This window comes from Siphateles boraxobius, unplaced genomic scaffold, assembly GCF_051911475.1.
Source record: "Siphateles boraxobius isolate OS27281-9 unplaced genomic scaffold, OSU_SipBor_1 1, whole genome shotgun sequence".
Taxonomy (NCBI): domain Eukaryota; kingdom Metazoa; phylum Chordata; class Actinopteri; order Cypriniformes; family Leuciscidae; genus Siphateles; species Siphateles boraxobius.
The window spans coordinates 19,804,466-19,830,348 of NW_027508699.1; the positions used below are offsets into that span (position 1 = coordinate 19,804,466).

The window sequence follows — 25,883 nt, forward strand, 5'->3', positions numbered from 1 at the left end:
GCTACTCAGCATCTGAAAAGACCTCGGCTAGGAGAGATGGATACGCACTGTGCTTCGCAGATGATGCGTAAATTAAAATCCCATGCCAAATGTTCTGATCCGTCATTATGAAGAGCGGTAGGTCAACTGATTTAAGATATCAACCCCTGTCTTGTAGCTATGCAAGTACCAAACAAAACAAAAGAGTTACGGAGTGTTAAAACAATGACATGTTATGTGATTTAATTAGAGTGATCTACCAAAAGGCATGCATGAAACAACTCAAAAAGTGTTTGCTTTATTTCTTGCTTCACGTCATTGGCATTGAGAAGCAAACACACCCTGAGAGTTGGTTTACAAGCACTGGAACAAGTATAAAATGCTTTGTCAATCCAGCATTAACCATGAAGCACCCTTCAGGCTTGAAATTCAAGTGAAATGTTTACCTAGATGCATCACAATATAGATTACACAGGCATTTAAAGGCATTTAATTTGCATGGTTTGGATGACGTTTTTTCTGCATTTGAGTAATGCCCAACTGCCTTTCAAAAGTTTGGGGTCGGTACATTTTTAAAATGTTTTTGAAGGAAGTCTCTAATCCTAATCATTTGATTAAAAAACGTAATATTGTGAAATATTATTACAATATAAAAAGACAGTTGTAATATATTTTAAAATGTAATTTGTTCCTGTGATGGCATCTTTACTCCAGTCTTTAGTCACATGATACTTCAGAATCCTTCGAATATGCTGATTTGCTGCTCAGGAAATATTTCTTACTATTATAAATGTTGAAAACAGTTGTGCTGCTAAGTATTTTTGTGTAAATAGTGATCCCCCCCCCCCCCCCCCCCATTATTTACTGTAACTTTTGATCAAAATAATTCAAAGTATTACTTTCTTTAAAAAAAAAATCTGACCCTAAATTTTGGAGCAATAGTGTTATTTATATAAGACCTATATTTATATTAGACATATAATTCCAGTCGTGACCGAGTTCATTTTCATCAATTATCAAGTCCTGGCTTCTGCTCCACTTACCACATCCTAACTTCAAATCCTGTTTTGACCATGTCAGAAAAGAAGTACACTGTAAAAACAAGCAAATCTCTCTCTGAAAACCTGAAAAGCTTTCGAATACTAAAGCGTAAACTCTGTAACACTTGTACTTTGATATCACCTAACTGGAATACACACCTAATCCTTTGTATCACAAGACAAAATAACAACAACAAAAACAACAACTACAACTAAATAGGAGTATTGCTTTTCTATGGGTGAGGCAAATTCTAAGGCATCACCTGAAGAGGTAACCTAGTGTAGTCTTCACAAGGCTCTAGTGAATGCTGGCTTTCTGTGAGCATGAACTTTCCCCTAATTCTCACACTGCTCTGTGCTCACAGTGGAACAGACCACCTCAGACCACAGGCACGTTCAACTCGTCGCTCCACACAAAACCTCTGCCACACTAATGACTTCACACTGGGAAAACCCTGATTTCCATTCAGACCAAAGAAACTAAATATTTGATCTCTAAACTATGTAGTTTTCTATATAATGTATTTTTATCAATGTCCACTAATTGAACATTAACAGTGGGTAGGATGTACCAAACTGAAATCAATACTGGTTTGTACGATTGTACTTCACACCTCAATTGTCTCAGTAGGATTGTTTGTGTGAAACAATGTGCAAAAAAAAAAACACTTAAATTAAACATAATATAATCAATCAAAAAAGTCAAACTGATAAGGCACACATACAAACATATGAATCACATAAATTGCGCAATATTCATTATTGTTGTACGCCTTCACTCAATTTTCACAATCTTAAAAATAATGAGAAATCGATAGGCTTTCTGGTTGCAACCATGTCCATTCTTACATCATGGTTCACATTAGAAGCAAATACAGTTAAGGGGGAGGAGGCTGAAACCTGAGCAGACACACACTCCCTCCAGATGGCCAGCCAATCAGACCATGCTAGACAGCTCAGAAGGGTATAAAAACAAGTAAGCCCTTCAACAGCATGAGCTTGTGCTCTTCAGAATACTGCGACTAATAGACTCTCTACGACAGTCTCTACTACAAGTTAGAATTACCAGACAACCAAAGACAAAACAAGCAAGATGAAGGTACCACTGGCAAATCTGCTATGCATCACAGTCTTGGCAAGCTCCGGGTCAAGCTTTCCGCTGGAGAGGAGAGGAGCTGCTGCTGGAAAAGAGAAGAGAGTTCAGTATGCAGCATGGGATGATGTTAATGTGCTTGCACATGGGTTGCTGCAGCTAGGTCAGGGTCTTAAAGAACATGTGGACAAGACCAAAGGCCAGGTGAGAGACATCACCATTAAGATGAAGGTGTTCAACGTCACCGTATCCGAGCTTGGCAAGCTGACTCAGCAGCTTCAAGAAGACAGCATGGTGCTGAAAGAAAAAGCCCAGACTTTGGAAGAAAGTGAGGGGCTGGTCCTAAACGTGTCCACAGATCTGCGGCAGAAGACTAAGGAGCTGCTCAAAGACAGGCAGAAGGACCACGAGAGAATGAATAAGATGGAAGAAAAAATAGATGGCTTGATGCAAGGAGAGGGTTCGGAAGCTGCCAACGGCAACTACAGTGATGCCCGGATCATTCAGGTATGTGCAAAAACCTTATTTCAGGGCTAAAAGAAAGTGAAGCATTCTGTCTTTAGTCTAACCATCTCTGCCTGACATGCATTGTAATGTTTGTTTTGATGTGTATTTGCATATATTTGTTAACTTAAAATAACTAAACAAGAATGAATTGGATTGGTTTAAGTGATTTGAAAAGCCTGCATTTACAATAGACTACTGACCTGCACACAAGCGCATAACAGACAAGTTTGTGGGCGTGAACACCGCTTCATGGCATGAACTCAAAGCGCTTTACGTGCTGTACGTGCAAGGTAGCAGTTATCCATGTCCGGACAAAGAAAAATGTCAGAGGCACTGACCTTCTGGAAAGTTTACCTTCGCACATTGCAATAAACAGGCTGTTTAGATGTTCATTGTCTGCGCAAACTTCATTACGCGGGTTACATAACGATGCAGAAGAAAAGCTGTGTCGTTTGAAAAGATTATACAGGACCGGTTATACAGGAATTTAATTGTCAACAGCACTGTAACTATCGTCTGAGGTTTGGAAAAGCCCCCGTTTTGAGTTTGATTAAAGACTGATCTCAAACAATTTCTGATTTCAGTGGATGCTGGAGGCGCAAAATAAACGCATTGATGACCTAGTCGAGCGCATCAAGCAACAGCAAGAAAAAATGGATAAACAAAATGTTCGAATTCGAACCCTCCAAAACCAGGTAAAAAAAGAAAGAAAAGGATACTATGATTCAAAATATAAGTAGACCACAAAGTATTGTGGTTATTAATAATAAATCTAAGACTAAAAACTTATTCAAAATATTCATGTGATGTGTACTAGATTCAAATGAAAAACGAACGATCTTCTCTCAAACGGAAGGAGGATGAAGTTCATCTGAACGCGAGCTCTGAACAGCGAGATTCCCCTGTTGGTAAGTTTAAAAAAACATAATTGTGGCTAAAAAACAGTGTTTCAGTAAACACAAAAATTACATTAATTTGTAAGTTAGTAAGAGTGCTCTAAATGTATTGCTAATAGTTTACATTTCAAATTCTCCCATTCACATATAAGTGGACCATCTATAACACAATATCTATACTGAAGTAAAATATACAAGAGATGTTTTGCCCTTATCAAAGGCATGCTGGGACTTGGTTTGCATAATGTTGATTGAACATGTCCAGTTAGGGAAATGATCTTGAAAACATTTGGAAAATGCATCATGGAAATAAGACAACATCTCAAACATTTAACCATTTAATTAATTTTAATTCTGTAGGTGTGTGATGGTAGGAAATGTTACATTTATAAGAAACTCCGTTTCAGAGCAATGGCTGCCTCTAAGTAGGTGAAAGGTGAACCTAGCAGAAACACATGGGCCTGAACAGTCATCCAAACCAACACAATAAAGCCTTTAATGGCGAGTTCTGACATCAGTGGGATCCAAAGAATGCTTTAAAAGAAACCGTTTCCCTGGAATCCTTCCAATTGTGTGCAAGTTCACCAGTCTCGGACTGTGTTAACTCTGGGTCCAAGCATGCAGATATTTGTTACAAATCTTGCCAAGACCGAAGGGAGGGCTTTTTTACAGATATAGTATATCCTGTACCTTAGATTAGATTTCCTGGCTTTAATCCAGTGAAAACCATAAAATACAGAGTGCATATTTTTGGACAGTGAACTTTGTACAGACTTTCCCTGTCGTGTAGAGCACTCCAAAAACACGTAATTTCTCTCAGAAAACATGTAACCTTTACCCTAGATCTGTCAGAGCCAGACTATCCCCCTCAGACCCCCCCTGCCTCCACACAGACAACCCCTTTTAGTGTCCTGAATGAGAAGTGTGCCTGACTAGAGAGGACCACTTCACTTAATGCCATATGCTTCTGTGTGTATTTATGTATGTGTTTATACAGTATACATACATATATATATATATATATATATATATATATATATATATATATATATATATATATATATATATATATATACCCACTGTGTTTTAGACACAGTGTTATAAACTACACATATATATATGACTCCAAATTTCTTTTATATTATATATAGTTGTATGTATGTGTATATATATATATATATATATATATATATATATATATATATATATATATATATTGTCAGTTAAAGTACGGCATCCAATTTTATCAGCATAGACAGCACCAAACTTTTTTTTGGGGTTGGGGGCATCTGACTCATCTCACATATAGCCCTTGAGGGCCTTTGCAGTTGCTCCTCAAATAGCAGAAGCAGCCTCGCATTCCCGGATCACTCACTGTTCATGCATTGTGATGTCAGAAGAGGGGTGCTGTGCACGTGAAGGAGGCGTGAAGGGCTGGACTAAAGGGGGGCAGGGAAGAAGGAATGCTTGTAGAGGTCTGAGGCAATTGAGGGAAGTCTCTGCTTGGGAACTGGGGGAAAGGTCATGTTTACACCCTCAATTGTTCCAGCCAGGTCATAATTCTCATGTGAAACTGCCTTTGTTTGGCAGATGTTTGTAAAGTGAGCACACCTTTTAAGCTTCAGTGTCTAAGAAATATATGCCAATGCGTATAGCATGTAACCTTCTTTTGTACCAATACGACATTTGTTTAATAACAACACGTCTATTTGGACTATTGCCCTGGAGTTAAAAACAAACTCCATGTTGGCTTCTGTGTGCTTGGGTTGACACGTTCAAGGTACTGTGTTTGAGATAAGGCTTTAGTTCACCATTAAACAATGTGATAAACACTTATCCTGTACATATGAGCAATATCCATTGTGTGCCAACTTTAAAATCCCTGTTTGGATACAGACTTGGATATAGGTCATTTGTAGACATATGAATATATTTGTGGTGTTTTTGTGTCTTTCAGCTATGGCTTCTGACTGTCATGAGCTGTTCCTGAGGGGTGAGACCTCAAGCGGGCTGTACACCCTCCAACCAACTGACTCACAGCCTTTTGAGGTCTTCTGCGAAATGACACCCGGTAGGTGGTACTTTTATTTGTTTGAGCATCCAAGGCTTCTTTGTTGGTAAAGCAAGTTGCATATTGCTACCCCCCTCCCCCCTCCCCCGGACAGCTTTTAATCCTTTTGTTTTGTGCTTGAATCCACAGAAGGAGGATGGACAGTCATCCAGAGACGCCAGGATGGATCTGTAGACTTCGATCAACTATGGCAGGCATATCAAGCTGGCTTCGGGAGCCTGAATGGTAAGAATCCAATGTGAACCAACTCTTTTTTTCATGTGAGCAACAGGCTCTGAGCAAACGGCAACTTCTATCAGTAGACTTTGATTAAGGCAAAGTGATTACCTACTAATAATGGATGTAGAGTTGCAGATTAAGGATAGAGGATCAGATCAATCCTGGTTGGAGAGGAAACATTGCCAAATCCTGTATCCCTAATGCTTTTAAATGATTTAACTGCAGAGTGACTAAATCTCCTGGCCTATTCCTAGACCAGTCTCTTAAATATCCTTCTTAAATGTCACTTTCAGGTGAGTTCTGGCTCGGCCTGGAGAAGATTCATTCTGTGTCCAAAGGTGGCAACTACATCCTCAAAGTGCAGTTCTCTGATTGGCGGGATGAGATTCAGAGCATCAACTACCCTTTCCATCTGAATGGTGAGGAGAGCAACTATTCCTTGCGCATTCTGGAGAAGCGCGCTGGGAACCTGGAGAGCTCTCTGTCCACCGAAACATCCGGAGTGCCCTTCTCCACCCGCGACAAAGACAACGACCAGAAAAATGACCTCAACTGTGCCAAACAGCTATCAGGTAACATTATGATGCCGTTGGCCATAAATTCAATCTTTTTATGTGGGTGATGTTGTCATTTTAATAGGTTTCCTTTTTGGCTTTCCAGGTGGTTGGTGGTTTAGCAACTGTGGTCGCTCAAACCTAAACGGCAGGTATTTTGTTACTCCTGCGCCAAAGCAAAGGCACCAGAGAAAACAAGGAGTGTTCTGGAAAACCTGGCGTGGCCGCTACTACCCGCTGAAAACCACCACCATGATGATTGCGCCCGCCGAGATCGAGAACAAGTCATAGAGGATGTCCGCTGTCCAAATCAATCATGCACGAGACCTTAACCAATAAAGTGGGAGGAGAAACCACCATTCGTAACCTGCCAAAATAACATACTGGTGCTGAAAAGGTCTAAAGCACTTTTAGGAGTGTCTTCTGATTGTTTGTTATAACAGACAATGTCTGAATCATGCATGTGGTGGACACTCAAATCCCAGTCTGTGGAAAAATAGGCTCTTTTATTTAATCAGACTGGAAAGAACTAAAAGTGCCTGGAACTCTGCAAGCAGCAGCATGTGTTATATGGTGGAGGCCACTGTAAGGATCTGCTACATGTTTAGACAAATCTGGCAGGGTGACGTCAAAAGACCTGATGGTAAGGCACCGTTGCGAGTGCTTGGGGAGGAAATTAAATAGCCTTACCACTAAAATACGGACCAAATAAGCTACATAAGCTTGAGCCAGTACTTTTGAGAACGCTTATTGTAAAGGCACTATTTATCTTAAGGCATTATCCACAGACAAAGACATGCATTAGTAGATCTGCAGAACATTGAAAGATTTGTTGCCTGTCAAGTCATTTCAAGTATCCAAACATGGAAGTTATTTTCTGGTACACATGCTGTCTTTCAAAAGCTTAAATGATCTGAGACTACTTATGTATTTTCCTGTTTTGAAATCAAATGAGGAGTTCCTGTGGAGATTTATTTTCTCAGTCACATTGACTGCCTTTAAATGTCTAGAGCTGTCACTTCTCTGTAAATAACAGAAATGTACGTTTTCTTCATAGCATTACAGCTGCATTCTTGCCAACTTCAAAACGGTCAAGCTCTGATTTCCATAATATTTAAGTGTTGTACAAAAAAATCATTATGTATTTCTTTATCTTTTTGCTTATAATTTATGTTACTTTTTGTTACTGTTTTTATGAAAAAATGTTTGGTCTTGAAGAGACCAATAAAAATTGATTTTATTTAAAAAACAAAAAAACTCCGTGTCACTGAAGTTCTTGCACTACACACAAACACCCTGTCAATGCGAAGTGAATGGGCTGGTTTAGATCAGTTCAGTATGAAGTGGTAAGCAGATGTATACAGCTCTTATCAGACCAGTGGGTTAAGTTTATCTACAAGGCAGGTGATGCTGGAATGTCCTGGCGGTGCTCGAGCTTGCACAGTCGCCCAGAGACAAGAAACATGGCAACAAATATATACCTGTAAGACATCCATAAAGTTGAAATGCTGTGATGTCTGTTAAACCAAAAATAAACTTTTATCACAGAAAATAAAATAAAAAATACTATGTCCTTGAATGTTCCTACAGGAGTGTTGCCATGTGGTCTTTAACACACGTGAACCTTACTTAGCGGAAATCAGCTTATTCTTCTGACTTGTCTATAAGTAACTTAAGTTGTGTTGGTTTCCGAGTGTCACACTCAATGTTTCACACCTGAAAGAAGTCGTCACTAATGTGCTTTCAGGTACTTACTTCTAGATGTATTTAGTGTATTTAACACTCAAGTGCTTTACGGTTTAAGAAAAGAACAACGTCTTATCACCTTTGAAATTAAGTTATCTTTTTAGCTGTGCTAAATAGAAACATTGTAATGCGCTACATTTGAAAAACTGGTTTACAATAAATAAGATGCTGGTGACCTTCACAGGTTTAAAGGCAACAAGATTATGCACTTCATATTGACAAAAGCTTATGAATTACCACGGGTCAAGTGGAACTGAGTGATGTTATAAGAAAAGAACACTGCACAGTACAGTATACATTGAGTTATAAAGAGCATTACAGAACCAACAGAAAATGAGGCCATTGCACAAACATAAAGACATGTTTCGTCATATAACAGCCATTATGTTTATCCATTATGATTTTTAAAGCTTCATTCAACAGTCATCCTGCCTATTTATACCATTAATGTATTGTTACTTTGTTAAGAGCCACTGAAGCAGAACAGTACCAAAGAACAAATATTATTATATAACATTTGATTGTTGTTTTATAATTTTATTTCATTTTAGCCTATCTTATCTGTTTTGCATTTCACTAAAATACTTTTTGCAACCTGAAGGCATAAGCTAATACATTGCAAATACATTTATTCATTTTTAACTAATAAGAAAAGTAGATTTGTTTTAATGGTTAAAACTCATTTTAATGTGAGAAATATTTTTACTGTTTAAAAAAAATGGAACGACATGAGAGGATTATTGTTGACAGAAATTCCACTTTCGGGTGAACTCTCCCTTTAAGGAGAAAAATGCATATATTACCTGTGTAATATAATGTTTGCACAATGCTGTCTGTGTGACAGGTTACCTGCTCCAACAGGAGTCATGAAGGTAAATCAATCTGAAGCGTGACGGAGGTGAGCGTCGTGTCAACATGGAATGTAGCATTTCATTAAAGAGAGACTTTTTGACAAGCTCACAGTAGGGCTGTTTGAGAAGAGGCACAAATCTGCACATGTGTCGACACATGTGTTGTAAGAAAAATCTCAACCTCAGGCAGCAAAAACTGGCGAGAACCGGAGAAACTGGTGAGACCTTGTTAAGCAGCGCCACCTGGTGCAAGCGACAAAAACGTAATTTTGAGACTCGCAGTAAAAATATATTAATTGAATGTATTGGCAACATTAAAACGTTCCATTAGTTAGCATCGGTTAATGCATTAACTAACAATTACCAAATTACATAAATCAGGGTTAACTTGAAAATATGACCTAAATAATAAAATATTTAGTTTGACAATCATCATTTTCCCTGGGTTAGGTATATCCTTTCACTTGTTAAAAAATAACATTTAAAAAAATAACATAAGCCCTACATATAAGCTTTATAAAATAGACTATACTTAATGTGTAGCTAATGATCTCATATCTTTTTCACTCATTGCCAGATGATGGCAGTGTTAGGTAATTTAACAATTTTTGAAGGAGAGTCCCCTCTTCCTCAAACCCCAGATTTATTATGTACCATTAAGGATATTAGTGGGCCCTGCTCCAGTGTCTGAGGATGTAGTACATCAGCTTCATTATCTGACTCACACTGCTTGCTTGATCATTTTTCTGATCGGATCATTGATTAATGGATCCAGGATTTCCATTGGGAAGTAAGCAAGTGGTTTCAAATGTTATCTACATCTTGTATAGGACTGAAAATTAAATACTAGCTTTGTTATATACTTATTGTTTCAGAGAGCAAAAGGCTATCAAATTAAGTGAATCCTGACAACAGTACCTCTTGTTCATCATCTTTTATTATAAACCCAGTATTTAATACATTAATCTAACCATGATATTCCACGAGAAAGGTTAAAAAAAACAGACTTAAAATTTTCCAATGTCTAGTACAAAAGGTTTAGCCATTTGGAATGAGAACAAATACTGTGGAATAAAAGTAGTGAATCCAGTTCCTAATTTGGAATGTTCAAGGCTCACAATGTTATACTTCAATTTCCATTTACAATACTATAATCCAAAGAAAACAAGACATGCTCCAGTTGTTCTGGCTCTACAAATAGTAAAATATTTGATGAGAAAATGAAACAATAATACAAAGATGAATTATTTAAAACACATTACAGATTGTATGCGAGACAGTAAAGTGTATTATAAAACCACATTAATCTCATCTCCCCACATCAACTGAGGAAGTAGAATGTTTAGAATGTCAAATGCAGAAATGAATTCGATGCTGCTGAAATGATAGGTAACCCCTTCCTTTTTGTGCATGTCAAGAATGTGCTCTAAATATCCAGCCTAAAAACACAATAAAAAAATATTACTGGGAAAATAAGCTCTTAAATTAACAAAATGGACCACATAACTCCAGTAAAAGTTCACCATATCGACACCCTCACCATTTTAACGTTGCATCTTTCAACTGTAACAGCAAAAATTCTACTTCACATGCTCAACTGACCAGAAAAAGCATTTTGCAGAGTGATTTTAAACCCCAGAGCATGTTCTATATTCAATAAATGAATCAGACTCACGTCATGCTCTCTCGTCCATACTTATCAAATTTCTTCACAAGAAAGCTTGATTAGAAAAGAAGAAAATTCCTTATTTGGGATCATGTAAATGTAACTTTACAATAACCCCCGTCACACTTGCATTTAAGATCAGCGTTTTGAACAAATAAAAAAAAAATTAAAAAAATAAAAGTACATTAAACCAAACCTACAATTAAGCAAATACTAAATATTGTCATAGAGGTTGTGCAATTAAATGACTGTCATATGAACCATATAAAACACAAGAAATATCAACACTTAACATATTTTGTTGGGCTCTCGTTTCAAATGAACCAAACATACCGTTTATAAAAAGAACATTGATATAGTTAAAAAATAAGTGATACGTTTCATATGGGCCACTTTCATGTTATGGGTCTTTTGTTTACAAGGAAGTATCTACTTCCCTTTAGCTTCTTATTCAGACTCATAGCCTGCGATTGGTCGATTCAGTAATCTTGACCGTCATCCTGGTAACCCTGGTAGCCCTCGTCTTGGTAATCCGTGTAGCCAACAGCATCAGCTCCTTCTCCAGCTGCATCGGGTGCACTTTTGGGGCAGTATTTAGCATCGTAGATCTGACGGCCAAGCCCAAAATTTTGCCCGCTCTGGTTGGCGCCTTGAGTGTAGCCCATTTGTAGAGACATTGTGGAGTTGTCGCATTTGTCGGTGCCAATTTTCTGGTCGTAGATGGCACGGCGGGTACCTGGAGCTGTCATGCCAGACTAGAAGGAACAGATCAGATTCAGAACCATTTTACATTTTCTTACATTTTTATTTTCAGTTATCATTTTAACTTTAGTTTAAAGTGCCCCCATTTTACAATTTTAAAAGTTCCTCATTTTGTTTTGGAGTTCTCCTACAATATGTTTATATGCATCAAAGGTAAAAAATTTAAATAAAACTTTACATTTTCTCATACTGTGCATGTGACATCACCTAATTTTTCAAAGAGTCTGAAAACCAAACCCCTCCTTTCCGTGGGCCTAGCCTGTTTGCGGCATAAATTGCGGTCATTAGTTGTTGCCAACCATCTCCGAAACGGGTCATCTTCGAGCTATTGAGAGTTAAATTTGCATTTATTTTGCCCGCTCTCTTCTTCCAAGCGACTCACCCTCACTGAATCATCTCTGGTGAAGTGCGCACTGTGACGCACTGCACAAAAAGACATATATAACACTAAGTTGCGAACTGGGTAGGCTACTTCCAAAGACCTGGGGCCGGTTGCATAAACTGCTTAGACTAGTCTTAAAAGTTAGTGCTAACTTTTTAAAGTCAGTTAGTAGATCGGTCTAATTTGAATCAGAAAAGTAAGACTGATTACCTCTTGACTAATTTCTAAGTGGCCAAATTAGTTCTTAAGACAGTCTTAACATAGTGGCTAAGTTTATGCAACTTGCCCTACACAGCCTAAAAGCATATATTTTTCAATCAGATGTAAGACCTTGCCTTAAAAAGTAATGCCTAGCAGAAACAAATACCAATATTTAAGACTTTTTAAATGGACTTAGAATTGGGGGATTCTAATTTCAGACTCTTCAAGACTTTTTAAATGTCCTGCAAGAACCACAAACAGCTATATTACACAGTGCATGAAAGGTAATATTCAAAAAAGCAAAAAGGGGCACTAAGTATTAGTAAGTTTGTGTTTTTGCCATTTTTATTAGTTTTAGTTTAACTTCTATTCGGCTTCATTTTCATTTCAGTTTAAGACACTTTAGTCATTTCAGTTTAAGACACTTTAGTCATTTCAGTTATTTTGTCAAAACATTTTAATTTGTTTGCATTTTTTAGTGCATGTATATATTATAAGCGTAATTTCAAGTAGCAAAAAACTTTTAACAGTTTTAGTTAATAACAACACTGATCAGAATGAGATAGTATTAAAGAGAAAATGAGCAATATCATGGGAGGTGGTACTCACTTGGCTAGCACCCTTGTTGGTGCCCATCTGAAGACTGATGGTTGAATGGTCCATTGGTGGTAGAATATGTGACTTGGGATCATACAGGTGTCTTCTGGTACCGTAGGCATTCATTCCAGCTTGACTTGCACATTTATTTGTTCCCATCTATAAAGAGACACGCACACGAGCTACATACATGAGCTTTCATGGGACTTTCCAGATCAAGCCATATAAGTTTTGGATTACAGATTGTGAGTAAATTATATTCAGATAGTTTAAGTGAATGACAGAAACTTGTACAAAGTTCAGCCAGACCTGTAGTCCAATGACACATTGCCCAGCTTTCATTTTCTCTTCATCGAAAGCCCTCTCCTGTCTCTCTGCATACTTCACTCCAATGTCTACACTTGAGTGGATGCCCTTGGTTTTAGCCTGTAAACGGTGAGAATCTATAATTACAGACTGAAATAAAATCAGTTAGGCTGTTCCCCAGTGAAATGATATCATTCAACGGGGCCTACCATGCCAGCAAGAGCCAGAAGTGTGGTCTGAACCTGTGTCATATTTCCATTCTCAAACAGATCATTGGCCTCAAAAGTATCGTGAGGTTTGAGTCCATAGGTGGTGATCGCTTTAATGAAGTTGGTCAGGTTCTCTAGCTGCAACACAATAAAATAGCTGAATGTGAACAGACGAAACATAACCTTCATGCTGGACGTTCATTTCTACTAAAAAATATAATCTTATCTAGAATTTAAGTGAACACATTAGACAACTATGCTCTCAGAAAAAAGAAAAGTTCAATGTCAGAACATTTTATCTCCAGCTTTCCTAAAACATTTGGGAATAAACATTTTACAGAAGCGTAAAACGTCAGCTCACCTGATGCCAGTTTTGGGACGATTGGTTAATCTTCTTCACAGACCCTGGCTGAAGTTTGTTTACAAGCCTTTATGGAAAGATCAAGATTGCATGGTTATGCAAAGTTCTATTGTAAAATAGCCTTTGAAAAGATTTAATGAGAGTTACATAAACTTATATAAATGCAGACTTACTCGCAGAGTATTACACCATTTTTCAACCCTTTCTGGAAGTCATCTCCAATTGACCGCCCAGTGATGCCCTCAATCCAAACTCGTAATTCTTCTTCTTTTTGGGGGTCATACTTCTGTGCAATCTAGTAGAAAGATGAATGTGACATCGGTCAATAATCATACTATAATCAGGCTATATGCTCATTATTTCAAAAAGATCTACTTGATCACCCAAATGCCCTACATTGCATAAATAAACAATATGTATGCGAGTCAGTTAATCGCATGCATGCATATGTTATATATATATACACTATATATATATATATATATATATATATATATATATATATATATATATATATATATATATATATATATATATATATAATCATATACCTAAATATAGGAAATTAAAGACCTTTCTATCGCCATAAATCTGGCTGTCAGGGCTGCTAACCGATACTAAGTGTGCTACAAGCACATCAACACCTTTGAGGAGGAGGAAAGTGAACAATTTTTTTTTTTAACACAAGTTGTGCGTTTTCTTTCAGGCCAGATCACAATGACATATTTGAGGACTGGAGGCAACGCCCCAAGAGTTTCTTGAGAACTTTACCGTTTCCGTGACTTCTTTTGCGTTTTAGTTGCACTTGACAGCTAGTTGCCAGTAAATAATATAATTCAATATGCATTACATGAAGCACAATTGTTATTTAAACTTGTAGTGTTACAAGTGTTACACGTTAACACAACAGGAAGTATGTGAAACATTTGTTGATACACTTTGGATTCATCAGAATGATACAGAGAGACTTCCGTTACATACAAGATACAATATGCTAAACAAAATATGTCTGTGTTTTAACTAAGGTTCTTAAATAGTTTATAAATTACTCCATGTTACGTTACCTTGCTCTTCACTTCCGCTGAAAACCCGTATGCTGGGCCTCTGTTGAACTGCGAAGACATTGTCAGCAACAAGAGCAGAATACGTTTCAAAACAGATTGTCGAGAACTGAAAGAAAGACTTCGGTAAAGTTTGGTAGTTTTGTCTTTTCCTATTTTAGCTTATGTATTTCCAGATCTTCCCCTTGTTTACCTCGCAACCAATGAGAACACGCGCTCAATGCGGGCCAAGCCCCTTTTCCCCATTCTTGGCCGTGATTGATATCAAAAACTCCATATATGGCACTAAAGTACCAAATTCCTTTATAATGGGAGTATCCCTGTGTCCATGCTGGTATTCCAGACTCGCGGTAGATGATGATTGAGTCACCTCTGGGAAAACGGCAGGCTACTGAATGATGTCACTAACATTCATGAAATATCTCTGTAAGAAGCCAGACTAGATAGGATGTCATGCTAATAAGTCATACATGTAATCAGTCACATGATTTTGAACAGGTACTGACGCACACTCTTAAGCAATCAAGTCAGTGGCCTGGTTTCACAGACAAGGCTTAGATTAAGCTAGGATTAGGCCTTAGTTAAAATAGGCCATTTCAGTAGTTTTTTTAAACATCCCGTAGAAAAAATACTATGGTGTGCATCTTAAGTTAAAATAATGGCAGTGACATATTTTAAGATATGCCAGTGCAAGTTGCTTTCGTTTAAAACAGCTTAAACAATCATTTTAGTCTGTGACTATATTAAGCCTTTTTTGTGAAACTGGCCATTAATGTACTAATTTCCACTGAGTAAAAATAATGAAATATGTAGTCACAATTTTCTAAGACTAAAGAAACATAGATAGTGATCATGATAAATGTGACTTGACTTAGTGTAAAACAGCTTATTAAAAGGATGGCTCAGCCAAAAATGAAAATTCCATCATTTACTTAATGTTGTTCCTGTTCTCGGGTGACTAAAGGCCTGTTTACAACAAGAATTACAAGTATAATGGTAATTATTTTGGTGTCCACACCAAGGGCTGATAACGTATGCCGCTTTAAATGCTCAAGCTCTTTAAAGTTGGGTGGTTTCTGTTTCGCTGTAAATGTTTGTACTTTTCATCATCGAATGAAAAAAAAAAATTGAATGTTAGAATGATTATTATAGTTAGCCTATGCCTTTGCTCCAAAACTCGCAAGTGCAACGGTCAAACACTTAAAACTACTTTACCACATTTACATAGAAAAACAATGAAACAGCAGCAGAGTAGATTCTAAAACGTTTAGAATATGGCATTCTAAAAATGCAGCACTCAAGATTAAATAAGTTCAACTTTAAAAACATGTTTTAAAGATATTATGTTCTTCCCCCATTCCACTGTGCGCGTCGTGTGAATGGCCCCTTCAGCCTAATTACTAAAGAACATATTTTTAACAAAATGTCTCTCTTTTTTTTTTGTCCATAAAACGAAACTAAAAAGGGACCAGTGTTGTTCTGAACCAAATTGACAAAAATATGCTGAAACATTCTTCAAAATCTTCTGTTGGGTCGAACAGAAGAAAGAAAATCATACAAGCATGTGGGTGTTAATGAAAGGTGAACAATCCCTTTAAGACTATGTTGATTACGTGTATATACTGCAACCACTTTTGGTTAGCCTTGACAACTTCAGTTAAAGGGGGTTTCCATGACGCAAAGCAAGAAAACAGACTACAGCAATTTGCTTCATTAAGAGCTAAATAGTTTCCTGAAAAGGTACAGAAAACATTAAATGATAGATTTGCTCTCATGAACATGTCAATCATTAGATTTGGGACAGATAACCTTGATGGAAGAAAGGGTACCATGATGCAAAGAGTTTTGATTATTTTATTTTTTCGAACAAACGAGTGATGTTAAACACTGAACAAATATACTGATCAAAAATGATCAAAGAAGTCTCTCCTCTAGTTTTAAATTGCAAATTATATTTGCAATACCCTAACCAAGTATTGAGCTCTTAGATGGCCTTTGCTTCAGAAACAATGTATATCCCTGGAATATCTGACATGGTTTGAAGAAAACATATGCTGTACTTTTTGAAACCAAGTGAAGCTAGCGGAAGCCTTTCCAAACTTTTTACATCAAAGGCACATTGGTAGGACGAAGGTAGCAGAGCACACAGTGTTTGCAAGTCGGCAGCAAATAGGTTTCACCCCCTTCACAAGACGTTTTTCTTCAAAACAATGGCAAGGCATTTAAAAAAATATTGAATGAAAAACAAACAAACAAAAAACACAATCAATATTATGTCAAACTGAAAACACTGAATGAATAATAGGACCACAACCTATTCATCTAGGTCTATAGATTCCTGTGAACAGTAACAAACGATTGGGTCTTTCATTCCAAATGCTTCATTTCCTCCCAAAATAATTACATTCACACTAAAAAAAATGAAGACTTAGAAAGGTTTTACATGGATTGCAAGAACTATGTACAGACAAGCAGGATAACGCGCATATTTGACACATTTATGTCACAATGCGTCCATTTGAGAAAAAAAAGACCATATGGCAGATGCCTAGAGGTGTTTTCCTTCTGTACCACCTAAACAAAAGTCTGAATACCATACATTCACTAAGGCTCTTGAAATAAAGTCATCGTTGAATGGTTTCAGTAAGGCAAACAATATCTAAAGGAATGGTAACAAGTATATTTCCAGCATATTAACATTTTCCTGCTTTTCTGTCCTCACAGTTTGAAGATGAAAAGTAGCACCCTCTGTGGCCATTCACTGCGTTTTCTTCTAGCACATGATTACTTCTCTTTTTCGACATATTTATCCATATTTTTTTCTTTTTACAATTATCTAGGCAAACATTTGTTTAAAATAATGTTTTATTTAACACATCTAAAAAATAGATTGCTTTTCTCTCATATGAAAATCACATATTTCAGATAAATCGAGAAAAAAATGTGAAGCGAGAAATGTTCAGTTCAGAATGGAATGTCGGTATCTACTGCGATCAGCACATGTACGTAAGAGCCGCTGTGGGGGAAATGTATTTATATATGCCTCGTGTACATCACAAATAAGGGGACAAGTGTGTGATGCGAACAGAAAAGCCTCAGACATATCTGCACATCTTAGTGGATAACCTTCTAGGAGAAAAAAAAACATGGTCAAATAAATAGATGCATACATAAGAAACTTTTATAATTTATTCTTTGTCACATAAAGCTTTTTGTAACTGCCAAAAAATGTTCTCGACTTGCTTTCAAACATATCTGTACTGCTCAATGCTTGCTCGGACCCTCTTATTCACACACTGTGCAAGAACTGGCCCAGTTAAATCCCTGCGAGCCATTATATACAACCCTTGTTTGCAAATTCTTGTTGGTAGCAGCACATTACAAACAGGACATCTTTTCATCTCCTTCTTATGGAAAACCGAACTTGGAACAACTGCTGTTGGCTTGTTCGTTACACCTGTAAGATGAACCTTGTACAGAGCGACAAGGAGAGTCAGTTCGATCCCCTTTGACTCACAGTGGGAACATTGAAAGCTTTTCCAAACCCTGTTCTCTCAGTCTAGGCAAACGTATGGCAAGATGTTCAATTTGCTCTCATCGCCATGAGGATCCAATGATATGCACTCTGTCCAATCGAACCAGGCTCCCTTGGTATCATAGCAACCGTTCACCCCAGGCCAGTGTTCTTTGTGTATTCTGAGAAGGTCCTCATTTGTTACATCCCGAGTCACCCCAGGAAGTTCTTTCGGGGAGCTGCTCTGTGCTAAAACGTGCATTTTTCGGGGCTCTTTGACATCGTGTTCCTCTCTTTTCAAATATTCAGTCATGAAAAAGTGCGCCCCATGGGTCTGTGCTCCAGAGGATGTAAGAACATTGCTCTGAAGATTAAGGTACGATTGAATGATTTCATTTCTGGACAACTCTTTCCAGTTCGTCTGCTGAAAGGGGTTGGGAACCGAAGTAGGGGTCTTTTGCTGCGGCACATCAGTCCTCACCGAGGGCGTTGCAATCGGCGGTCCTTGGCACTCTTCCTCATGGTGGGATTCCTTCGGAGTGAGGGGCTTAATCTGTCCGGTCACGGGGTCGAATGTCAACCTGCGCTCTTTTAACCGCACAGGTTTGGTCCTGTCCTCAGAGGACTGCCCCTGAAGATTTACTGTGTAGTCTCTGGGTCTGTATTTCTTCCTCTTTTTGCCCTCCGAGTTGGAGGTCGTTCCCTCCCGCTCACCCTTGGTCTCAGAGCCCTCTAAGCTGTGCGCAGTGAGTGGGGAGCTGGAGAGCGGCTCCAGTTTTGCAGTGCTGTGCGGAGGCTGGGAGACTCTATCTGACAATCTGTGCAAGTGCAAGGAGCCTTCCAGCCCCACAGATGACGGACCGTCCCCGATGCACACCTGGGCCGGTGACGTTAAAGGCTGCAGTGTGGGCAAAGGAGAGGGCACTTGGGCAGAATTCTGAGACGGGCTCGAGAGAGTCCCTTTTGGTGCATATGTTGAAGACCTCTTTGCCATCGCCTCGTGTGTTATGCTGCGTGGACCCAAGGAGTACCGAGGGCTTTTGGGTTGATTCTGCCCGCCTCCGTCCATTCTCGCATGCTGCTGTAACACTGATGTTTTGAGTAGGGAGGAAGTGCTAGGTAGTTTGGTAAGCCCCGGAGAGCTTGGATGAGGCTTCACAGCATTGACAGGGATTTTGTTGTGCCTGTCATTCTCTAGGTGTTCTGGGCGGATCCTGTCAGATGCCACATCATCCTCTTTCTCTGGAAGCGGCTCGGGACTTCCCCTAATTCCATTTGATGGTGGGGTAGAGGAATACACTGGCTCGAAAAGGGAAGTTTTTGTCATTTTGGCCGGCAGATGGGGACTATCCCTTGGCTCCCCCCGCCGCTTTCGGCTGCTGGATTTCTCCGCCTTTGGGGAGTACGTGTTATGGATGTCATTCCTGGTTTTAAGCTCAGGAGCAACCTTGCTTGGAGGGGGGACCACTGGAGGTGTGTCTGTCCGGCAGGGGTGAGCACCTCCGTTGGCAGAGCCCGGGACGTTTGGCACTCCTCTAGCCGGAGTGTCACTTTGGCCAGGCTCAATCAGCTTCTGCCAGGTCCGCAGGAGTTTCTTGGCACGTTTGGCAAGGTCCTCATCTTTTGTTTTCTTTCTCACATCATTAATCAGCTTTCCCAAACGGGTTTCCTGCATTGAAAATGAAACAGAAAAGTCTCAAAATTGCATATTACAATCATATCACAGCTATCACAAATGTATTTTTCTGTTGAACATAAAATAAACAATGACTATTTATTTCAAACTGCACAAAAAAATAGCGAAGAGTAATGACAAATAAGATATTAGTCGGGTGTTAAGTCAGACGCATCACTGTTTCCTGGTACAAATGCTCGATCAGATCAACAGCAAACAACGAACAGTGCTAAAATACACTCATGGTGCTGTATTACTAACAATTTATTTTAAAACTCCCGACCTTCAACTTTTATCTTCCAAAATCTCCAGACAGTGATTTATCTTTTTCAAATCATTAAAATATTGGTGTCTGGGACACAGTGAGCCTAGAAATTGTAGTATAGACTGCGTTTTTAAAAGCGTAGCTTAAAGGTGTGCTATATAAACGCACAGTGTTCATTAATGGCTTTAAAGATAGTATTCTCACTGGAATTCGAGTAGAGACTTGGACCCAGAAACAGTATTCGATATGCCATGACTTGTCTTAAAGGATTAGTTCCCCTCAAAATGAAAATTTCCTAATAATTTACTCACTCCAATGCCATCCAAGATATCCATGTATCTCTTCCCTCAGTGGAAGAGAAAATAAGTTTGAGGAAAACATTTCTGTATTCTTCAAATAATGGACTTCAATGGTAACCAGCGTTTTGAAGTCCAAATCAATGCAGTTTCAAAGATCTTTTAAGTGCTTGAAACGGCTGTGCACGATCGCAGCTGAGGAAGAGTATATAGGAAGTGTATCGCAGCTATCTAGTGAAACGATAGGTCATTAAAAAAATATATATATATATATATATATATACACACACATACACTTTTTAACTACAATTGTTCGGATTGAGCAGATCTACAATGCGCCGGGAACTACGTCATCACGTTGGAAGTTCACGGTGCGAAGGAGGATAGTTCAAATTGTATTGTATGTTGAATGACATATTTGTCTTTGTGTCATATTATTGTTTAAAATGGTCCTTACGAGTGCGTATCCTGTGTGGTTAAATCTTTTAAAACCTAAACGGTTTTTTTTCCGAGCGTGACCTTTCAACATGATGACGTAGTTCCCAGCGCGTTGCAGATCAGCTCAATCCGAACAATTGTAGTTAAAAAGTATATAATATATATATATATATACACATACACACACATACATATATACACACACACACACACACACACAGGTCCTTCTCAAAAAATTAGCATATTATGATAAAGTTCATTATTTTCCATAATGTAATGATAAAAAATTTAACTTTCATATATTTTAGATTCATTGCACACCAACTGAAATATTTCAGGTCTTTTATGGTTTTAATGCTGAAGATTTTGGCATACAGCTCATGAAAACCCAAAATTCCTATCTCAAAAAATTAGCATATCATGAAAAGGGTCTCTAAACGAGCTATTAACCTAATCATCTGAATCAACTAATTAACTCTAAACACCTGCAAAAGATTCCTGAGGCTTTTAAAAACTCCCAGCCTGTTTCATTACTCAAAACCGCAATCATGGGTAAGACTGCCGACCTGACTGCTGTCCAGAAGGCCATCATTGACACCCTCAAGCAAGAGGGTAAGACACAGAAAGAAATTTCTGAACAAATAGGCTGTTCCCAGAGTGCTGTATCAAGGCACCTCAGTGGGAAGTCTGTGGGAAGGAAACAGTGTGGCAAAAAACGGTGCACAACGAGAAGAGGTGACCGGACCCTGAGGAAGATTGTGGAGAAGGACCGATTCCAGACCTTGGGGGACCTGCGGAAGCAGTGGACTGAGTCTGGAGTAGAAACATCCAGAGCCACCGTGCACAGGCGTGTGCAGGAAATGGGCTACAGGTGCTGCATTCCCCAGGTCAAGCCACTTTTGAACCGGAAACAGCGGCAGAAGCGCCTGACCTGGGCTACAGAGAAGCAGCACTGGACTGTTGCTCAGTGGTCCAAAGTACTTTTTTCGGATGAAAGCAAATTTTGCATGTCATTCGGAAATCAAGGTGCCAGAGTCTGGAGGAAGACTGGGGAGAAGGAAATGCCAAAATGCCTGAAGTCCAGTGTCAAGTACCCACAGTCAGTGATGGTCTGGGGTGCCATGTCAGCTGCTGGTGTTGGTCCACTGTGTTTTATCAAGGGCAGGGTCAATGCAGCTAGCTATCAGGAGATTTTGGAGCACTTCATGCTTCCATCTGCTGAAAAGCTTTATGGAGATGGGAGATTTAATTTTTCAGCACGACCTGGCACCTGCTCACAGTGCCAAAACCACTGGTAAATGGTTTACTGACCATGGTATTACTGTGCTCAATTGGCCTGCCAACTCTCCTGACCTGAACCCCATAGAGAATCTGTGGGATATTGTGAAGAGAAAGTTGAGAGGCGCAAGACCCAACACTCTGGATGAGCTTAAGGCTGCTATCGAAGCATCCTGGGCCTCCATAACACCTCAGCAGTGCCACAGGCTGATTGCCTCCATGCCACGCCGCATTGAAGCAGTCATTTCAGCAAAAGGATTCCCGACCAAGTATTGAGTGCATAACTGAAAATAATTATTTGAAGGTTGACTTTTTTTGTATTAAAAACACTTCTTTTATTGGTCGGATGAAATATGCTAAATTTTTTGAGATAGGAATTTTGGGTATGCCAAAATCATCAGTATTAAAACAATAAAAGACCTGAAATATTTCAGTTGGTGTGCAATGAATCTAAAATATATGAAAGTTTAATTTTTATCATTAAATTATGGAAAATAATGAACTTTATCACAATATGCTAATTTTTTGAGAAGGACCTGTATATATATATATAATTTTTTTTTTTTAAAGGACCTATCGTTTCAAAGAACTTTGAAACTGCATTGATTTGGACTTCAAAACGCTGGTACATTATTCGAAGAAAAATCCAGAAATGTTTTCCTCAAAAAATGTATTTTCTCTTCCACTGAGGAAAGAAAGACATGGATATCTTGGATGGCATTGGGGTGAGTAAATTATTAGGAAATTTTCATTTTGAGGTGAACTAATCCTTTAAGCAGATTTATACCAAAAAATATATATTGATGATGAGAATAATTAAGTACCAACCTCAAGTGCTTCTTTGGTGATAGGGTATTTCTCCAAATTGGTGATAACATCAAGAACTGCAACCATGTTACAGATCTGTCCAGGAAGAGGGACAATTTAACATGAAACCTCAATGACACAGTATGAAATATCTTAAATAACGGGTAGAGAAGAATTTTGGAATCATGTTCTAAAGATAGGTAGTGTTCAAAACGAATACTGGAATACACTACACAACTTTTGTGAATCTGATTTGTGGTCTAGGAGTCAACACTAGTTGCTGAAAGTCAGTTAGAGAAGACAAATATCACAGAAAATAGCGTAGTGCATGATGGGCACAGACTTTGATTTTTAACTTCAGAGTATGAATCCGTCCAGTCGGAGAATATCAAACATGTTTGATATTTTGAGCCAATTTTAGAGCACGTTTTCATACGCCATGCATCTTCTGGAAGTGAGGTGCATGTTTCTGCATGAGTTTTTGAGTTTGGAATGACTTGTAAGTCTGACAGTGTGTGATTCTCAGTCATTTAGTGTATGTATGATGCCCAATTCTCTTCAGTAACGATTTAAAAAGTCTGGAAGTGACACAGCGTATCCCAGTATTTAGCTATAGCCTAAATAATAGAGCATTGAGTTGCTCAAAGTGTAATATAAAGAAACCAATTAAAAGACACTGACATAACTTGGCACACAAAAACTAATAACATTACATTGTTTCTACACCCTCTTGTACCTTTCACATGTAAAATATTATTTAAAAAAAAAGTTTGCACTATAGTTTACTATATGATGTCCGAGACATCTCACCTCTCATTCAAAGTGAGGGTGAAAAAGTATTTTAATCTGTGGTAGTAGAAGCTCAGGCTGTTCATGAGTGCCTCAATCAATAAACAACGGGTTTAACCTTCATTTACTCCAGGGCAGCATACTGACCCTCCTGACCCTAACCTACCAATTTAACTCCAAGAGACCAGTAACAATGCACTGAACGATGCATGGACATGTATAGCCAAACAAAACCCAATGTTGTACACAAATAGTCAAAGTGTGTATGAAATTAACTTGGATTTAAACATCTTTTAGAGGTTAATCAAACCTTAACAGTGTTTACTTACCATAAAAGTTCCAGTGAATAGACTCACTGAAAGCTTAAAGTAGGGAACATTTATTGCGACGGCAATTACATGGACTGTTTATTTCCTTAAGCCTCTACACTGATTATTTCTATACTGCTCTTCATTAGACGTTTTATAGCGAGGTGTTAGCTTAGCAAAACATTCAATGTGGCTGTCACATTTTCCAGTCAGCCAGCAGGCTAGCTCTAGATGGTCTGAGTGCCCAGTTAGCACCGCAACGTTGCCGTAACACCAACCAGCTGTGTGCTCAGGTTAGTTCTCTCTCTCTCACACACACACACACACACAAACATCCAGGACTGTTTTAAGGCACCAAAACAGCATTAATCCCTCTTGGTGATACAGAATAAATTAAGCTAACTCACTGATCTCAGCATGAATTCCCCTGCTAGCGCTTTGCTAATGCAACTGTGTCAGCTAGCCACGTACACCTATCTTATTTTAGCGAAGATGTGCCATTTATCTGTTGTGTCACAGGAAACAACAGCCAATGTTAAATGGCGTCATTAGAGATATTGTTTAGACATACGCTAAGCGAGCAGAGAATTATTTAAATCTGCTCCAGAGTTCAATAGCAGATAGCTTGGCATGAAACCGCTAACAGGCTTCATTCACACAACATGTCATCTGTAACTGATCGAATCATACACCTTAAATCGAGATGGCAGCTTTTTTTTAAATCTCTCACCCCATGCTTCTTTTTTAAATCAGGGCAATCTGGTGCCTGTCCGACTGTTCTCTTCTGTTAGCGCAGCGCGCGGGGTAAATGTGCCTCCCGTCAGTTAGCGGGCAGCTAATGGGAGCTCCACATCTACTCTGACACAAATTCAGGCGCTCGGTACGGCGTTTGGCGGCTTCAGATAAGGCTCTAACTGTATCGTAACGGGGAAAGTGAGCTCTGGTCGGCAAGAGAGTGAGCGGGTTACTCACATTGCTGTGGCTATCGATGGCCTGCAGCAGCCGGTCTCTCATCTGCTGCGGGGTTGCGGAGGCCGTTGTCATTGCCTGCTCGGTGCGAATCGGCCGACGGGGGAAAAATCCTCCGGATTCAAGGGCTTAATGGATTGCAGGAACTCACAGACCTCTCGGGAGGATTGAGAAGTTGCGGAACCACATGTTTCTGATGTGATTGTTGGCTTGAGAAATGGTGTATGTGTGTATGTTCAGTTGGGAGATGAAGGTTCGACGGCTGTTGTGTCTCTCCGCCTCATTGCGTCGAGCGCTCTCACCGATCTCATGAACTCCACTGGATCTAAACCTCAGGCCCGCTGCATTATGGGAGAGCGCGACGCCGCGTGACGCCATCACGCAGGTTCAAATCAATTCAACCAGACAGACAAATGATGCAAACAGGTTACTACAATATATATTTGTGCATGTGCGTGAAAAGTAAAACATTGCTTGTCTGGCTGAATTGATATAGCTATAATAAAAAATGTTTATTTTTGTATCCCATGTCTTTTGAAATACACTTATGACTTACAAACATTTGTACAAATTGAACAATATTACTACAATATGTATGGAGCACATTCAAATAGGTATGAGAGCAGTCCCAACTGCTCTATGATCCCAATGTTTTTGAACACAGAAGGAAACCGAGAGAAACAAATAAATATGCTTTTTAAAACATTTTTATTCAATTCATAAACAAATATTAATGCAAAGGTACAAAGACTTAAGCTTCCACACAGAAAAATACAGTAAGGACAATGGAATTTAAGCTTGATAACATTTTGTTTTAAATAAGTAGCACACTTACAAAGCCCACAATGTTTCATATTCTTTTTTATTTTGTCTTCTATATTTCATAGAAAACTAATAGGAACATATTTTCCTTTTGTTTTAAAGGGTCAGGTAAACCAAACCACAGAGCTGCAAAGCTATGTTCCTGAAAGCTAGTTTTGCATATTTAGTGAGTATAGTTATGTCTTGTTGCAAAAAAAACTGGATTAACGTCTGAACTTTGC

The 25,883-nt window shown here is 38.7% G+C and overlaps 3 protein-coding genes across 3 annotated transcripts; 1 reads left to right on the top strand and 2 right to left on the bottom strand.

Moving 5' to 3' along the window:
* The first annotated feature begins 1,958 nt into the window (after positions 1 to 1,958).
* On the top strand, positions 1,959 to 7,616 carry angptl4 (angiopoietin-like 4). Its single transcript, XM_077227711.1, has 7 exons — positions 1,959 to 2,619; positions 3,204 to 3,314; positions 3,437 to 3,527; positions 5,473 to 5,586; positions 5,716 to 5,811; positions 6,099 to 6,377; positions 6,466 to 7,616. Exons 1-7 carry the CDS (start codon positions 2,113 to 2,115, stop codon positions 6,648 to 6,650), a joined length of 1,383 nt encoding a protein of 460 aa, XP_077083826.1. The 5' UTR covers positions 1,959 to 2,112; the 3' UTR covers positions 6,651 to 7,616.
* A 2,259-nt stretch (positions 7,617 to 9,875) lies between these two features.
* On the bottom strand, positions 9,876 to 14,990 carry cnn2 (calponin 2). Its single transcript, XM_077227725.1, has 7 exons — positions 14,505 to 14,990; positions 13,614 to 13,735; positions 13,441 to 13,507; positions 13,080 to 13,217; positions 12,874 to 12,990; positions 12,577 to 12,723; positions 9,876 to 11,377 (listed from the first exon to the last, which is right to left on the bottom strand). The coding sequence occupies exons 1-7, from the start codon at positions 14,562 to 14,564 to the stop codon at positions 11,102 to 11,104; spliced, it is 927 nt and encodes a 308-aa protein (XP_077083840.1). The 5' UTR covers positions 14,565 to 14,990; the 3' UTR covers positions 9,876 to 11,101.
* A 1,351-nt stretch (positions 14,991 to 16,341) lies between these two features.
* crsp7 (cofactor required for Sp1 transcriptional activation, subunit 7) lies at positions 16,342 to 25,190 on the bottom strand. Its single transcript, XM_077227739.1, has 3 exons — positions 24,844 to 25,190; positions 22,796 to 22,870; positions 16,342 to 19,684 (listed from the first exon to the last, which is right to left on the bottom strand). Exons 1-3 carry the CDS (start codon positions 24,913 to 24,915, stop codon positions 18,056 to 18,058), a joined length of 1,776 nt encoding a protein of 591 aa, XP_077083854.1. The 5' UTR covers positions 24,916 to 25,190; the 3' UTR covers positions 16,342 to 18,055.
* Positions 25,191 to 25,883: the final 693 nt, after the last annotated feature.